The sequence below is a fragment of the Rhopalosiphum padi genome, chromosome 3 (genome assembly GCF_020882245.1).
Source record: "Rhopalosiphum padi isolate XX-2018 chromosome 3, ASM2088224v1, whole genome shotgun sequence".
Taxonomy (NCBI): domain Eukaryota; kingdom Metazoa; phylum Arthropoda; class Insecta; order Hemiptera; family Aphididae; genus Rhopalosiphum; species Rhopalosiphum padi.
The window spans coordinates 47,301,365-47,320,263 of record NC_083599.1 but is presented as its reverse complement, the minus strand read 5'-3'; the positions used below and the strand labels follow the sequence as shown (position 1 = coordinate 47,320,263).

The following is an 18,899-nucleotide window of genomic DNA, read 5'->3' as shown; positions in this document are numbered from 1 at the left end:
GCTTCTTGGTCGGAGGAGGGGCGAGAGAGAGAGAACAGAGAACATTTCTTTTTGCCATTTTCGTATTTTACTAGGTTAAAGCGCTACGCGGAACGGCTAAAGTATTAAATTATGCTTAATATGCTTAACACGACTTCTTTTGCCGACTGCGGTAGCGACGAGTGACTCGACTCCTGCACACCACCGTCGTCAATATTACATCGTAAACCATAATCGTTACTGGCCAATTCCGTCCGTGCGTCGTCACGCGTTTTCGAGAAGAAAATATCGATTCGTTTTCCTACGATTTCAGACACCGCGAACGTCACCGTTTGAATGTTTCCCATCGACTCCGACAACGCTATAGTATACTATAGTTTTCGGTCGTCCGTTGCAATCGAAAACGTTCTGTCGTTATAATCATATTGTAATTGTCAATATAGTATTATCAGGTACCTAGGCTGTCATCCGCTACCCACTACCACTTCGAATATCTACAATTATGTTCACACTAGGATTTACTATACCTACACAGGTGAGTTGCGATAACCAATAATATATGTTTTTATTTAATTAATTTGAAATTGTACATAATATATTGTTGATTCAGTGTATGGGTGTAGATAACTATAACAGCACTCTCCAATGTCAGCTACAATAATAGTCATTATATGTCGGTGTTGTCGACAATAGCATTTCCCTATTTAGTAGAGCCGAATTAATATAATTAGTGGCCCTGACCTATTCTATATTTGAGGGCCCTAGTATAAAAAAAATATAAGTGTTTATTGATATTCTGGGGAGCTCCTCTTTTTAAGGGGCTCTGGGCCATGGTCCTCTTAGCCCTTCCCTTTAATCTGGCTTGTTAATTTATGTCATATTAAATAATCCGTTCAATAAGTAACAAATGAAAGACGTACAATTTCTAGCTATTAACCTTAATGTTGATTATAAAACTAAGGATGTTATTTATAAAGAAAAAAAAATTATTCTACAAGGCTTAACTTAATAATTGTTAATTATTAAAATTCAATACTTTGGTATTGATATTTATTTTAATTTCCCTCAACGCCTACCTATATACATTGTGTACTAAAATGTTGAGTAATGTTATGCAATATCTACGTGTATCTATTAAAATAAAAAAATTTTGATTTGTTTTATTTGAGCTTTATAATTACTCAATATTTATTAATATTTAGGTTAATAACAGCTATTAAATACTATATTATATAATATAGTATTATTATATATATTTTTTAAATACTATATATTTTTAGGTAGCTGCAGCATTTCCACTTAGAATCACCATTCAAGGCCAGAAATCTAAATTGAAACAAAATAAAATTGATATCATAAACAAAACTGTTGAAGATATATTGCCAGACTATGCTAAATCGGTAATTGCATATTATTTAAAACAAGTAGTAATACTAGTAACTTGAAAACTGAGTACTCTAACGAACATTTGATAAAAGATCTTAATATATCTTATTAAATAATAGTCACAACAAATATGTTTAAAAAATTAACAATTTAACCAACAAAAATGTTAATATAGTAGTTAATATTATAATATTTTTTTGAAACTATTATTAGGTGTATAGATTGTTTGTATTAATACAATATAAACAGTTTAACAAATACCAAATATATAACTATACCCAACATTTTAATTATTTTATATTAATTGATTAAGTATAATCCTGTAAAACATGATTTACAGGCATCCTGTATTCCTGTGTCTATGTTAGGGTTACCATATTATACTTTCTCAAACCTGGTATTTTAAATAGATATAAATTTAAATAAATAATATTTAACCCGTGGTTGGTACACATGTGAGCGCGCCGCTCACACAGATAGCATTTTGAGTGTTATTCGTACAAATATTATCAAATCAATCTGATACTATAAATACCTTCAAATAACATGTCTATAAATATTTATAAAAATAAATTATTGTGCTATTTGCTGTTTCCTATAAGTTATCGTTAGACAAAGTCGACAGTACCAATTAAATGACCGTGTCAATATGTAAAGAGCATATGATAAAGTAAAAATAATTTTTTGAAATAAGATTGTAGTTTTTTATTTTTATTTTATAAATTATGAACTGTACATAAAAAGTGTTTATTAACTTCTTTGTAAAGGATAAAAATATACATATTTCTAAGTTTGGTTTAATTTTTAAAGTTAATCGATCAATTAATAATAATATAAAAAGTAAAGTGTGCCGCGCTCACAGTGTAGCAATCATGTTACGAACTATATGTGTACCAACGACAAGTTAATTTTTTTTATAATGAATTATGTATGCAACAATAAGTAATATACAAAAACCTATTATTTATATTATTTATTAATTATGGTTTACACGCGTTTTAATCAAATTTTATGGCTAAGGTCATTAATAAAATAAAGAAACAAATGTAATAATAATTCATTGATCAATCTTCTGAACTTTTGGATCCAGGATTTCTCCTATGGATTTTATTAAATATTTGGCTGAACCATGATCTTGTTTCAATAAAAATTTGTTTTCCAAAATTTGGCTGTAGAATTCTTCATAAGATGATTATTGAAGTAAGTTTTTATAATAGATAAAGCTTCTACTGTTCTTGAAATGTACTGTTCATGAGTGAAAACACACAAAGCTGCATTTGAATTTGAACTTGACAAAACAAAACTAAATGCAACAACTTTTTTGTTATCACCATAATATCAAAGATAATAATGTTTTCTCCTAATTAAAAATCGGCATTTTATCAAGTAAAATTTTAAAACTGGGACAAATCACTTCTTTCTTGGGCCACCAGGTTACTTAGTTAAAAACCGGTAGTGTACCAGCATAACTGGTACTTATGGGAACCCTAGTCCATGTAATGTCTACAAATGCCTATATAAACTTTTAAATTCTGAGCAAATTTATTATGTATTGATTTTTTAATGATGAGTTTTTTTCTGTCTATTATCACCAATTTAAGAGCATAATAAGATTTTAAACTTTGAAGGTGGTTGTGATAGCAAATCGGCTTCAATTGATACTTGAGGGGGGGAGGGTTAAAGTAAAAATTGTCAAACAAAAATTTTTATGCAAACTGTTATTATTTTTATTTTATGTAACTCTAAAACAAATAACTATAGGTACTGAAATTTTTACTAAATGTTTGTGTTAAGTTAGTATTTTTTATCCATGGTATAATTTATTATTCCATACTTATTGATTATAAAAAAAAATATGCTTAGGTAAGTAGCTTGAAAACTTAACACAAGGCTCCAAATTGGACAAAATTAGGTATTTAAACAAAGAACAATAATTTTTCTAAAGAATTTGATACTTTATTGTAGGACGTAGGTATATTATTATATTTTATTCAGGGTTTTATAAACATAATATTTTCAAATACAATGTTTTCATTAAAATGTAATTAAACCTATCGTAGTTTTACTAACATTAGTAATAGTAAAATTAATTAATTTAGTAGCAATATAAATAGGTATATTATAATATGTACAATATATATATATGTTATATATGTATATATAAGTACTTATAAATATGAGTTAATAAACTGTGTTCGCTCAATATTATATTTTGTGTATAATTTACTACATTTCAAATTTTACCCATATTTTACATTGACTTACTCAAAAATGAGATACACTCGACACCTAATATACAACAAAGTGGTTATCTACATTCCCTTATTTTCTCCTTTAAAGTTCTTGTTCATATATATTGTTTAATCAAAATACTTAGAAAAATAATAATAACTATAAAATACAAGTTTCACTATTAAATTCTATAATGTGTGAGTATAATATCTTGTTGGAAATCATTATTTTAAAGTGCAATATAAAGAATAAAAATTAATTTTATAATAATTTCCAGTACTATATACTATATATCAGGGGTGGCAAAATTGCGGCTCTCTTCATCGACGTATGCGGCTCGCAGTCTTATTTACAAAACCAAAATTTTTTTGCCTACATTTATAAAAAAAAAAAAAAAATGTTTTTATTATTATTATTATTATTTTATAATTTTATATTTCGTAATTTGATATGTTTATCGGTTGTTAGCTATCTTTATTATTTTTGTGGTATAAAAGTACAGATTAGATAATTTGGCTCTTAACATTATTGCATTAATATATGTGGCTCGCGTGCATAGTCATGTTGGCAACCCCTATTATATATATACTATATACTATATACTAGTCTTACATTACAAAAGACAATAGTAATATTTAATATTTCTAAATTTATTTAAAATCTGAAAATTATATTTATTTTAGTTAAAATTATATTTATATATATTAATTTAATAAATGTTTAGCTTTTAGATAATATACCTGTTAAAAAAGTGGATGAGTATTTAAAGAACAGGCCCACATATACAGTTCATTGTAAAATGAAGAAACATCAAAACATTGTACGTTTGTTGCAAAAAACAGTGAATAAAAAACTTGGTCTAAAATGTCACCATACTGTGGACAACATAAAAAATCATATTTTAATTGTATCAAATACACGTGATTCATCTGCTAAACACTTTTTACATCGTCCTAGACCTTATTTCACAGGTATTTAGTTTTATTATTTTTTATAATTATTCATGGTAGGTACATAAAAAATTAAGCAATAGAGTTCTTTACCATAATTTTCTATTTAACCTATATTAAAAAAAACACAATGACCTTCTAATTGTTTTGATTAATAAATTTATTTTTAGAATACTTTTTTATCATATGTATTAATTTATTTATAGTCGTTATATTTTGTTTATTACTTTACAATGTAGTATGTAACTATTATTTTAATTATAAAATTGAATGAGTTTTACGTACTTGAAAACAATTTTCAATGACATTTTTTGATATAATAAAATTAATTTTGAATTATTGAAATTATTATTTTGAAAATTCATCATAGTGTTTATTGTATTATTCTATGACACTACTATTGTACATCTAAATAATACCATTTATGAGTTGTATTTAAGAATTTACTTATCAAAACATTTTATTTTAGATGTTCAATTCAGAAGCTTTAAGACTGAACGTATTTCTAGTAAGGAAAATGATGAAAAAATGATAAATCGTTTGAGAGAAATGCTTTTACTTCCCAAAGGAAGTGATTTGAAAGGTACTGATTTATTTTCAGGCATGGAATTTAATAAATTGAAAGGTAAATAAATAATTGTAGTTTTGTGATAATGTGCATAGGTATTTTGTAATTTATTTATTTAATTTTAAACTGTATAAATTACAATTTATTATAGTAATATATGTATATTTATTTTGTAGATCAATTAAAAAATGAAAACTTAAATAAAGAAGAACTAGATAGGTTAAAAATATCTTTTGCGGAAGGATATCTAGTAGCAAAAGACCAAAAAGGAAATACTACCAAATCTCAAAAATGGTGGAAAATTGTCCAGTCTTCACTTATAGTTGGGTTGTTAGTTAGTTCGTTGATTTCTATTTTTGGTAATATATATTTATATTATTATGCTTAATTATATTTGTATTTATAGACTAACACTTCTTTTATTTTAACAAATTTATAAAAAGTGCAGCAGTCATTTTTAAGTATAATTTGTAACCAACATTTTAGAAAATAAATTTATATCCACAAAATCTGAGATAAAATTTTAATTAGTGAAAGTTAAAGTATAAATAGTAATTAGATTTATTGAATTTCTGGTAGTCTAAAAATTATTTTTTGTTTTTACTAAAAGCTTGGTATTCAATATAATCTAGCAAAAGAAAATAATTAAGTTAAAAATTAAGAGTTGTTGAATCTGATGTCATTTTATTTTGTTACTGTAAAAAAATATTTTCATATCAATCATTTAGTTTGATCAGTACACTTGTGGCCATTTGGAATTTTATGTGCATGATGTATTATTGCAAAAATATGTTTAAATATTATACATAATGGGATTAAAATAGGTGAAATTTATTAGTGCACAAAAATTATTTCCAATATTATTAAACATGACAAAAATCAGTTTAAGCTTTCTTGTCTGATAAAAGATTTAGGATATCTATATCTCGAATGATGAAGTATTAAATTTGATTAAACCTAGCATTAAACCAAAACTTTTTATATTACATTTTGATGAATTTTCATGAATGCTGTGATACATATTTAATATAATAACTTACTATAATATTATAGTTTTATTATAATAGTAACTTTGTATTATCAATGTGGTTTGAGCATAAAACAAAATTGAAAAAGGTTATAAAAGTTTTTGTAGTAAGAACAAAGGTATGTGTAGCCTGAGTATAAAAGTGGATAGTGGTTTTCTGGTGAAATTTGAATGATCCAGTTTTATGATTTTTCAAAAGATAAAAGTATTGAAACCAATATAAAATTGAATTGTGTACAGTAAACAATATAATAATAAAATAATATTATGTCTATCTATATTTTTTTCTTTCCAATATTCAAATGTATTTAAAATTTAATTGTCCATTTTAAAACGTCTACGGCTGACACTTAGTAAAGAATATACTTGTAAAATGTCTTTATTATTACTACTAATTACAAGTAATCAGTACTGAATTTGCTTTTTAGATAATTTAGAAATTATTAGATTAAGTATATTTGTTATATTCATTAATTTATTTTTAGTGATATTAACAGGAACTATGTTCAAGATACAACTCTCTAATCAGATTGAAGTAAATTCTGAAGAAATTACAGTAACTTTTAATGATGTTAAAGGGGTAAGTTTATTATATTATTAAATAATAAAAAAAGTTTATTTTAATAAAATGTATTTATTTTGCGCTGTTTAATTTTGTTTTAAAGGTAGATGAAGCTAAACAAGAGTTGAGAGATATTGTAGAATTTCTTAAAAATCCAACTAAGTTCTCGTCTTTAGGTGGCAAGTTACCAAAAGGTATTATAAATATTTAAATGTTACACAACTATTTTCAAAAATTATAATATTTATGAGTAAATGTTAATGAGTAGATATTGTATAAAGAATACAAATAAAATAATATAGTCATCATTCATTTTATACATATATTACTTTTAAATATATTAATAAATTGTTGTGTTAATAATTTAGTCTTATTAAATTTCAATGAATTTAATTTAATATAAACTGAAAATTTTCTTTCTTATTTACTTATTTTAAGACAAATCTTCTTAATTATTATGAATATTATAATAAACTGTTGTACAATATTTATATTATTAATATTAGTTTAAAAAATATTTGTATTACTCAAGATCTATTTTCAATAATAGTATTACAATAGATGTCAGATGGTACCAGAAATTTCCTACTATAACAAATAAGAAATTCTCTAAATTTATTATTACCTATTCAAAAAGAAAATACAGTAAAAATCAATCAAAATGATATTAATAATTATTATAAATTAAAGGTGTACTACTTGTTGGACCACCGGGAACCGGTAAAACACTATTAGCTAGAGCTGTTGCCGGAGAAGCAGGAGTGCCATTTTTCCATGCAGCTGGTTCTGAATTTGATGAAATTTTAGTTGGACAAGGCGCTAGACGAATTCGCGATCTTTTTAGTAAGCATTATTTAATATTTTATAGTTTTACCCAATCTATATTCTTATTTTTTTCAGAAGTTTATTAGAAATTTATTGAAATCATTCAATGTGACTTTATTGTTCTACAGATATTGATTAAATATCAGTATTTAATATTCTTATAATTAGATCTATAGTAACAATATAGTATCGTTAATCCGAAAGACTTAGTTATAATAATCGTTTAACACAACATTTTTCACATACATTTTTTAGAAAAAAATTTAACATTTTAAATGGGTAACTTAATTACAACGATAATAATAATAATAAATTTAAGAATAGAGCTCATATTTAAATGCAGTGCATTATTTTTTGAGTGTTTTAATTAAATATATTCCATGTACATAATTAGTTTTAATGTAACAAATACTTTAAAAGTGATATTCAAAAGATTATATTTAATAGTTTCTAGGTTATTTTTCATTTGTACAAACAAATAAAAAATATATAAATTGGTCAGTTGGAGATAGGTACATCGCGATTACATTTATTTTCAGTATGTATACAGTTTGAAATTTTGATATTTTGTTTTTCTATTATTTTTTGGTTTAAAAAGTAGTTTAAGTATAAAAAATGCTCAATGTTAAACTGTAATTTTCCTATCGCTTGTATCGTTGTGTGTTAATAAAAAAATGTTGGTAAATTTTTTTTAAAGATATTATTTTGTTAAAAAGGCTATGTATATATATATACGTATAGTCTACATATGTAGAGCATTTTTTGTTGGTTTATATGATATTTAAATCTGGGCCCTAGTTATAGGTAATCCGAATGACTCCTTTTCTCAATTCCGTATGGATTAACGAAACTATTATAATAATATTTTTATTTATCTTAGTATTTACATGATTATATTAATATGTATCTGATTTTTTTTTTTTTATTTGATCAATTATATTACATATAGTGAATAATATACCATTATATTGTTATTATGTGGTTATTATGTATGCATTTTTTAAGCTAAATAAATATTATTGTAATTTATTTATTATTCAACTTTAGAAGCAGCAAAAGAAAAATCACCTTGTGTAGTATTTATTGATGAAATTGATTCTGTTGGTGCAAAAAGAACAAATTCTGTTTTACATCCCTATGCAAATCAAACAATAAATCAGTTACTAACTGAAATGGACGGGTAAATATTTGTAATCATGTTATTTTATTTATATTAACTAGTAAATATTTGTTATTTCTGCTAGGTTTCATCAAAATCAAAATATTATTGTACTTGGAGCTACTAATAGACGTGAAGATTTGGATCGTGCCTTGCTTCGTCCAGGTCGTTTCGACATTGAAGTTGACGTAAATTATAATATAATACATTGAATATTATTATTGTTTTTAAATTAATTTAATTTGTAGGTTCCTCTTCCGGACTATGCGGGACGGAAACAAATAATAAACTTATATTTAAAGAAAATACTTAGCAAGGACATTAATGTAGATCTCTTGGCTAGAGGGACCAGTGGTTTTACTGGTGCTGATATTGAAAATATGGTAAACCAAGCAGCTGTTAAAGCTGCAAGTGATGGAGCTAAAACTGTATCTATGAAATATTTGGAAATTTCTAGGGATAAAATATTAATGGGTTATTATTTTTTATGATAAAAATAAATAATTATAGTTCATAATTTTATGATATTTTAACACATGCATATAAAATTTTAGGCCCAGAAAAAAAATCAAAGATTCCTGATGAGGAAGCAAATACAATAACTGCGTACCATGAAGGTGGACATGCAATTGTTGCATATTTCACCAAAGATTCTCATCCACTTCATAAAGTTACAATAATGCCAAGAGGATCATCATTAGGCCATGTAAGAATCTCTATAAAATATTCTCTAGTGCCCATATTATTCTACACAATTTTTTTATAGACTGCATATATACCAGCAAAAGAAGAATACCATGTTACAAAAGCTAGAATGTTAGCTTTAATGGATACAATGATGGGTGGACGGGCTGCTGAAGAATTAATATTCGGACCAGATAAAGTTACAACTGGTGCATCAAATGATTTAAAAGTTTGTAAACTTGTAATAACTTTTATTAGAATGATGTTAGCAATTTATTGTTGATTTTGTTCTTTAGCAAGCTACCAATATTGCAACTAGGATGGTGAAAGAACTTGGAATGTCAGATAAAGTAGGACTTCGTACACACGAGTCTCAGTCAAATGAAATGATGAGTTTTAATGATCTAAGTCCAGCTACAAATGAACTCATCGATAATGAAATTAAAAGAATCATGCAGGTAAAAACCTATACAACTAAAATTTATAGTTAAAATACAGTCATGTCTTGTTAAGATCCATTAAAAATTAAACTATTATAAATGTGTACCTTTTTATTCTAAACCAACCTTCCCATGTATTAATTTGTATTACTAAATTTGGTCAACAGCTATTGATTTTTATTTTATCATAAGATTCATGATCTACTTTTTAATTTTTATAAATCAACTATTATTTGATAATTTTTTAAACTGTAATTAAATATTTGAATATAAACTAAAGTTTAATTTTTTTTATTGATTAATGTTTTTATATGTTTAAGGAATCATATGAACGTGCAAAAAGCATATTAAATGTTCACCATAAAGAACATAAGCTTTTGGCCGAAGCATTACTTAAGTATGAAACATTAGATGCAGAAGACGTTAAAGCAATTTTACGTAAAAAAGCATAATGGTATAAAGCTATAATTTTTGTTATAAATTAAGCTTTATGTTTTTCCTAATAAACAAATAAATAAATAAAGACACTGTCAAATTATTAAAAATGGAAATCCTATTTGCAATAATGTTTATGTTTTTTTTTTTTTTTTGTACAATGCCTAAGCCATTATTTTAAGTTGTTATTCAGTAAAGTATATTAACTGTAATTACTGAGTTATTTTGGATTGTAAACATTTTTAAATTATTGAATTTAAATATTAGGTATTTAGTTGTTGACTAGATCTTTTAAAATATTATGTTATAATATATTGTATTTCTTAAAAAAAATATTTTATCAGTTTATCAAAATTGACAAATTATGTTCACTATTATTTTATCTTGTTTTGTAGATAGACAGATGAAAACAATTTAGTTTAAGAGGTCTAAGAAATAAACTATAAGCCTTCTATAGGTGAACTCTAAACAGATATGTATTGTTATTTTATTTTTATTGTAATTCCTAGGACAGATCATTTGTTACAGTTAGGTACCCAAGTTTTAATGCTAAGTAAGGCTTAGATTTGTTTGATTTTGAACTTCTAAATATAAATAGTTCACCGGTAAGGTGAATCATAATTACATAGTTAGTTTCCACTGGAATATATATAAATAATCAGCACAGTGTAAATGAAAAAAATATTTCCTCAATTAACAGACCACTCATTAGTGTAATCCTATATTATTTTCCTTATGAATAAAAATAAAACAATGTTTAGTACAAAATTTAGATGTTGTAATATTTATCTTTATACATTATTGTAATGTAAAGGAGACAAAGATTTTTTAATTTATATTAATTAATTTACCTAATTAAAAGATAGATACTTCCTCTAATCATAATGGTTTATAACATCATATAATCCGTCTCTATAGAACAACAGTAAATAACTATTAATTTTCCAATGCTAATTTATTAAGAACATTTTCTTGCTTAGTATTTTCACCAGTCATTTATATTAAATAATTGTTTTTTTTTTCCTTTCATAAAATGTTATAATATTTGAGATGAAGAATCTATTAAAATTTTAAAGTTGTGATATTTTACATAGCTATAACTCACTTTAAAATGATAATATCAATAAAAAGTATATAACATTTTTTAGATAATATTCTTACCTTCAAATTTGATAATAGGTAAATTTACTTTAATATCACTAACGTCACAAAATGTGTTCTGCTGAACACAAATTTGTTATGATGTACATTTTACTAATGACAGAGAAACACATTCGGGTATAATGTCCTCTTAACACCTATATTTATAACCCAATAAATAAATACAATACCAGTTTAATTAAAAAAAAGTTAATTTAACTTAACTTAAATTATTATTTTCCTTAAAATGTGTATGTCACCTTGGTTAACTACTCAAATTTTGTAGATATGCGTACATCGTATATATAGTAGTGCTTACATATTATGCAGGGCGGCAGCACACAGTAGAAACTTTTAAGATAATATATGATGATTAAAGTTTTAAAATAATATTTTAAAAGTATAGAAAATAATTGTTTTATTTATGGCTTAATTATGTGTCAACAAAAATATGTTTTTACTCTTTAACATAAAAAAATGTTGAAAACCCGAATTTTTTTTAATAAAAAGCATTGAACATAAATATTATTAAGGCAATAATTAAGCATTTATATTTTTAAGGAACACATTTTATCAGCTGCATAGGTGCATCTATGTCAAATAACCGGGGAGAGGGGTGTCAGGGTTTTGATAATAATAAATAGTTTATATTGCCCCCCTTAGATTATTTTCCAGTTACACCACTGTCTACAATATTAATTTAAGTGAAACAATTAGAAGTATAGAAATTATAGAATATATATTATGAAATATAATTTTTTCATTATGAATACGTCATACGAATCATACAATATATATATAATAACATCATAAATTGTAAAGAACTTACCGTGGTAACTCTTATTCATCTTCTATTGTTTGGTGCTCAAAAATTGAATATATTAAAAATGAGTCCAAATCATATGTTCATTTAGATGATTGGTATAAAATGGTGGCAACTAAACAAAGAAATTAAATGAATTAAGAAATTTAAAAAATATATACCTACAACGACAAACTAAATTACAAAAGACAATTTAACAAGACATATATTGAGAGTTGTGATGATTCATATACTTAACACTAAAGTTCAACTTATTTGAAGTTCCAGTCCAAATAATACCTAATATGTAACAATCAAAGTTGTAAAAAATATAACAAAACAAGTTATGATAAGTGAAACGGTAGCGTTTGCAAGAGGTAAGCAACATTTTAAAATTATTGCTTATAATTTTAGTTAGGTTTTAATAATAATATATTCAAATACGTATTTGGTTATAGAAGGGCTAGGCAGTAATTAATCCCCTGAAATTTTTGGAGTAAATGGGAATATATTATCCTCTCTGGCCTCTGATATACCAACAATAGAAATCTTTTATTTTCTAAATTAAAAAAAGTGCATTTAACATAAATCTATAATATAAAAATATTTTTTCCTCAAATTATTGCATAAAGTGAGTTAATCTTATGTTTCTTCTGTTATATATGACAGAAAGAATTTGTAATAATATGTTGATATATTTTCAACATTATAATATCATTATCCAAGTCACAAAAAAAAGTCAAATAGGTAATAAAATTTCATGAATAATTATGATTATAATTTTTATTATCACATATAATTATATTTTCAAAAAAGTTATATATTTTTATAATGATTTACTTAATTATTTTTTATAATGGTATTTAATATTATTTAACAATATATGTACCTAGATCTCTTTCAAAAGGCATAAAATAAGTTTTAAGATTTGTGTAAAAACAAACAGTAAGGTTATGGTATGGTTTTAATTTTGATGAAAAATTATTTTGCCCCCACCTGAGTATCTTACAGTTATGTGTTATGCCACTGTTCAATTATATACTTATTACTATATTATAAATTATTTTCTTCCAACAATTTTTTGAGAAGTTTGACATTTCTTTTAACCACTAACCACATTATATGAATTATATGAATCACATAAAACAAATTACTCGTTTATATTATTTCTAATTTGAAAATTGAAAATATTATAATACTATCTACTATAGTAATCATATTACCTACTCATATTTTCAAAAGGCTATATATTATATAGGTATATGATATTATAATATAATTTATGTTTGCCGTTTGGTATACTTTTTCCAAATGGATCATCGATAATTAATTTAGTATTGGTAATGGTAATATGGATATAACATATAAGATATACATTATGCATAACACTATTAAAATTTTATTTGTGTTTAATTCAATATGTACTAAGAATTCATAGTCTAAGAATATTTGTTATTTAATTTCAGGAAAAAGTTTTAGAGATTATAACGGTGATACATACAGGTTTTATTAAAAAAAAACAATTACCTACTGAACCAAATGGATGAGTAATACATTTTTTTTGTTAAGTCAATATTAGAATTTGTTTATTTTTCCATTATTATAATTTTATAATATTATTTGAATTGCACAAATAATTTATTCGTCATTATTTAAATTGAATAATTTTCATTCCATTTTGTACAAAAAAAAAACATAGGTATTCAAATAGTTTTATTGCCATTTCAAAATTCCTTCTTTTGTTTTTGCTGGTACTTGAAGCTTCAATTAAAATTATTTATTTATTTAATAATTATTATTTTTTATAACCATTCAATTAAGTTGTTTGATTTAATAAAAAATAATAGTTAAAATTATTGTTATTTATTTTAGAAAACATAATAAATAGCTATAAATTAATCAAAACAATTTATATTTTTCCATTTATTTCAAATTGTAATAATATGACAATGTTATTGTAATAAATAAAAACTTGAACTGAGAAAATATAAAATAACATATATAGGTAAATATATATATGATAATCCATTAAAAATAACAAGTAGCATCTACCTGACCACCTACATTATTTTATACGATTGTTAAATGTTTTAATATTCTAAAAAAATTTAAACGTTTTAGATATCAATTATTTTGAACTATATTTATTTTTAATAATTTTAATCTCTGCTGAAAGCTCTACTATAACAATTAGATAGCAAAAATGCACGTTCTAATCGAGATTTATTTAAGCATGCAATCTGTTTTCCGACAACATACCTAATAATTATTATTCTTACGAAATCAACAATACTTAATTTGCCTTTGCTCGGTCGGTTTCAAGTATTTCGACTCTATTTATGCATAACTATACTGTAAAAGAAACCGCGTTTAAATAAATTGATTCCCCCCCATGGAGATACTAACAGTAATACGGGGACTTCAGTAGTTCAGTACTCACCTATACTTAGGTTTAGTAAAACTTTCGGAACTTTGTTTTTTCCCGCAAAAATATGATATATACATAGAAATAAACTACAATAATACCTATAATGTATTGTGTTACGTAAACTAAATAACGACCATAATATAGGCAATAATACTAAGTGTATTATACCTACACATTGAAAGGCATATCTATTATTATATATAGTAAAATGTTACTTTCCAAACGAAGAAAGTTGGCGGAGAAGCTGTCCGCAGTGTAGTACCTATAGCCGCAGCATTATCACAATATACCTAACTGTGGAATTTATTAAGAAGAAGTATGTATTCTCATCCTATAATATCCTGCAGAACGTCAAAAATCTTAATCCCGTGACCATAATGCCATTGACTGCAGTTATATTAGTTATTATTATCACGATTTCGGAAACGGGTAAGACTGCAGCGTTACCTATAATGGCTATATACCCACCTGGTTACCTATACCTATATATATAATATAAATCACCTTGTATCGTAATAGTTCCTGCACTACGTTTAAGCGCGTTATTGTTAGTAAGTAGATATAAGTTACTATAATAGTTGTATCTATATCCATACGAAATTTAAGGTATACATTTCTACAGAAATTATTAAAAACCTTGTAAATCGATATATCTCATATCTAGATATATATGATATATCCATATCTCGATTAAATATTATAGACTAAATAAGTACTATTCGTCGTTATACCTATATTCTATCGATGACTATTGTACTTAAAGCTAGAATTGATAGATGCAAAAAAAAAGATATGTCAATATTTTACGTACGTAATAAAATGTAAGTTGGGTTTAGGTACTTGCTTTATTATTTATTTATTTTTAAAGTTTATAATATAATATAAAAACCACCTAATACTATATTGATGTGTGATAAGAGAACGAACGTAACTGGTAAGTACGTATATTTTGGTCTTCTCCTGTTAGAGTAAAATTATATAATTGATAATTATACAATCTTATATTATATTATAAACTGTATAGACTTTATAAATAAATAAATAATAAAGCAAGTACCTAAACCAACTTACATTTTATTACGTTAAATATTAACATATCTTTTTTGTATGCATCTATCAATTCTAGCTTTATTAAGTACAATAGGCATAGATATTATAGGTATAACGGCTAGTACTTATATAGGATATATCGTATATAATACAGTGGCGTGGCGAAGCTAAATATTTTATCGAGCAATTCATTTTTTGAATAACCTACCACCCCTTGATTCTTACGCAGTACCCAGTATCTACTACCCATGTAGAATACTATACACAACAAAAAAGTGTTAGTTTATTTTAAATGCTATAATTAAAGTATTAATTACTACTATGTATGTGTTTTCTTTGTTTAACTATTTTATAACTAAGTTATTATTCTTATTAAATATCAAATTAATTCAGATGATGTAGTTAGGTAGTCTTGTATAACAATTTCTTACTAAGTCCAGTACCCATCAATCCAGCCACCCGGTACACACCCTTTATAAATGATCGGGCAACTGCCCTTCAAAATCACGGTCAACACGCCACTGATATAATAGATTATAAGTAGGTACCTACCGGCAACCGGATACCGATAATATTAAAAACCTTTGTAGCATTTAATAAAACACCTAAAATAAAGCTGGAATATACATGTCGAAAACCTAACTACAATGAATTATATTTCATATTTTTCTCATTATAGCCACTCTTGAGTGTAACGTGTACCTAACTGATGTAAATTTGTACATTAAATAAACATTTATTGTTTAACTAAAATATTTTATTATTTTTTTTATTATTTGTGTTTTGATTTTAATAAAATTAACCCATTACATAATTTGATAACAAAAAAAAAAAACGTGCTACTTTATATTTTTCCTTTGCAAGGAAACTAATTTATAATTCATTGTTTTATTGTTTGTCTCTTCTAAAAATGTACCTATTTATAATTCATAGATTTTTCTAACAGAAAAAAAATATCAAGTGGTGAGATACGTTTTTTTCCTCAATAGGCTCATTAGGTTTATTTTATGTTTATCGGGATGTGATTGTACACGATGACAATCCTAGATCGTAATAATAGTTTAGATATTTTCGTTCAGGTCATCAAGAAATATTGAAAAAAATAATATACAATTTTTTTTTGTATATATCTATAATAGAAAAGTACGTATATAGGTATAAATTAATCAAGCATAATATGATATATTTATTATTTTTGTCCATCCTTTGAGAGTTTAAACATTGCCAGTTTATATGTATCAAATAATAGTTAATAATTAAAAATATTAAAAAGCACAATATGTTTTGATACATCATAATAATTTTAAAAAAAATTTAATAATTAAGTGTAATAATTAGTTGTATAATTTTTGATCGAACTTGAAAATTTTGATTTTTAAAACCTGATTATTATAATTCACCTATAATAATTATATACATAATATTAAAAATAATGTTGTAATACTCATTTAATTTAATTTTAAATTTTTAAATAGTAGTCAAAATAATATACAAATTATGATAAAAATCTAAGAATTGGTCATGGTTACGAGTTACGACTGTTCATGTCTTTACATGGAGTACACTTTAGTTGTAACTAAACTTGTTGTAATTTATGTATATACTATTAAACAGAAATACCTACACAATGTTTAAAAGTTGAATAGGTTAAAGGTATCTATACTATACAAGCGTGAAAATCGAAGCTAAAAGTTAGCAAACAACTCGCGCTTTTGGGTAGTAACCGAAAAGGTTAATCCTAACACCTTTTCGGCTTCTATTATTAAACACTTGGCATAAGATAAACGGTGTAATTACTATAATTAGGTATAAATAATCATTTATAAATGTACTTTATGTATCCGAAAATTCTTTATCTTTAATATAAAAGTTACTGTTAACATATAAATATTATTAATTTTTATTATCATAATACCTATTTTAAATTGAAAGTGGCATACAATCGTTTTCATCATTTTTATTAACTTTTTATTTTTATTCTATAAGATAATATCACACGCGCGCGTGTAGTCCCACTAGCTTATTAACATAAACAATTCGCGTTCAATAGAACCATTTCATGTTAATAGCTTTATTATTAAAGTAAATTGTCCTTTATTATCAAATTTAATATGCTATGAATATTATCCAGTTTAATTATACGATGGCGTTAAAACGGTTTGAAATCCACGGATACCCACTATCTCATTGATAGTTTGAATTATTTTATTGTTAAATTAAAATAAAATTATCCTTAGATATAATGCTATCTAGCGCCATCGTAATGATAACGTATTTTATAAGTTTTTATTGTATATATTTACATTTTTAAGTGAATTATGAGCATCTTGAAATATTGTGATATATTATATCGTATCCTATAGGTAAAGGTAAATGTAATATGTAAATGTAAATGTAAAAAACAACCTACCAGTGGCTCTGGAAAATCTGGATAATAGGTATACTTCTGACTTGAGGTTTGAGAATAAAATGTTTTAATCGGCCAATTAACGAAGCTAAACATAAACTTACTGTTGAACGTAAATTTGTTATATGTGTCACAGTCAGACTTAGAGACGGAGACAACAAATGTGGCGAAATGTCATCTTAACATCTCATAATCCTGTAGTTGTAATATATTATAATATTAATCAACTTAATATTATTTATATTAATTGTCAATGTTTTCTTCATTTATATGTGGTAAAATTAATGGTTTTGTATTTCAGCATTACTATTTATATGCATTTAAGTCTAATAAATAATATCAATCGTTGTTTGAGAAAATGGTCACAATCTGTACTTATGGAGGGGAGGTAACTGCAGGATATATTATTTTTAATTTGCACATATATTATGCAGTACCTACCTATATCTGTAATGTGTATACTGTATTAATATATTTTGTAGATTTCCACCTGCAAAACATGTTGGTAGTATAAGTCAAGCAATTTAGCGTATATAATATATAATCTATATAGGTAACAAGTACTAATGAACATTAAATGATAATAATACTTATGTATGTATGCATGTATGTATGTATGTATGTATGTATGTATGTATGTATGTATGTATGTATGTATGTATATATGTATGTATGTATGTATGTATGTATGTATGTATGTATGTATGTATGTATGTATGTATGTATGTATGTATGTATGTATGTATGTATGTATGTATGTATGTATGTATGTATGTATGTATGTATGTATGTAGTATATATATTGTAAATAAAAACAAACAGCTA

The 18,899-nt window shown here is 24.8% G+C and overlaps 1 protein-coding gene across 3 annotated transcripts; it reads left to right on the top strand.

Annotated features, from left to right (window-relative positions):
• On the top strand, positions 1-10,720 carry LOC132924008 (ATP-dependent zinc metalloprotease YME1L). 3 transcript variants are annotated; one of them, XM_060988063.1, is made up of 15 exons: positions 1-514; positions 1,260-1,379; positions 4,322-4,568; positions 5,017-5,130; positions 5,292-5,474; positions 6,628-6,722; positions 6,808-6,898; positions 7,395-7,547; positions 8,577-8,709; positions 8,774-8,876; positions 8,937-9,162; positions 9,243-9,394; positions 9,455-9,601; positions 9,669-9,830; positions 10,133-10,720. In XM_060988063.1, the coding sequence occupies exons 1-15, from the start codon at positions 482-484 to the stop codon at positions 10,262-10,264; spliced, it is 2,091 nt and encodes a 696-aa protein (XP_060844046.1). In that variant the 5' UTR covers positions 1-481; the 3' UTR covers positions 10,265-10,720. The 3 variants fall into 3 exon arrangements, with proteins under 3 accessions (XP_060844046.1, XP_060844045.1, XP_060844044.1); XM_060988062.1 differs by having other exon boundaries at positions 5,017-5,172; positions 6,640-6,722; XM_060988061.1 differs by having other exon boundaries at positions 5,017-5,172.
• Positions 10,721-18,899: the final 8,179 nt, after the last annotated feature.

What these genes read in the sequence shown, in the direction of transcription:
- LOC132924008 (XM_060988061.1), top strand. Translation starts at nt 482, where the DNA reads ATGTTCACACTAGGATTTACTATACCTACACAG. An exon ending in TTCGTTGATTTCTATTTTTG is followed by an intron (nt 5,475 to 6,627) that starts GTAATATATATT and finishes ATTTATTTTTAG; the next exon opens with TGATATTAACAGGAACTATG. An exon ending in AGGTGGCAAGTTACCAAAAG is followed by an intron (nt 6,899 to 7,394) that starts GTATTATAAATA and finishes TATAAATTAAAG; the next exon opens with GTGTACTACTTGTTGGACCA.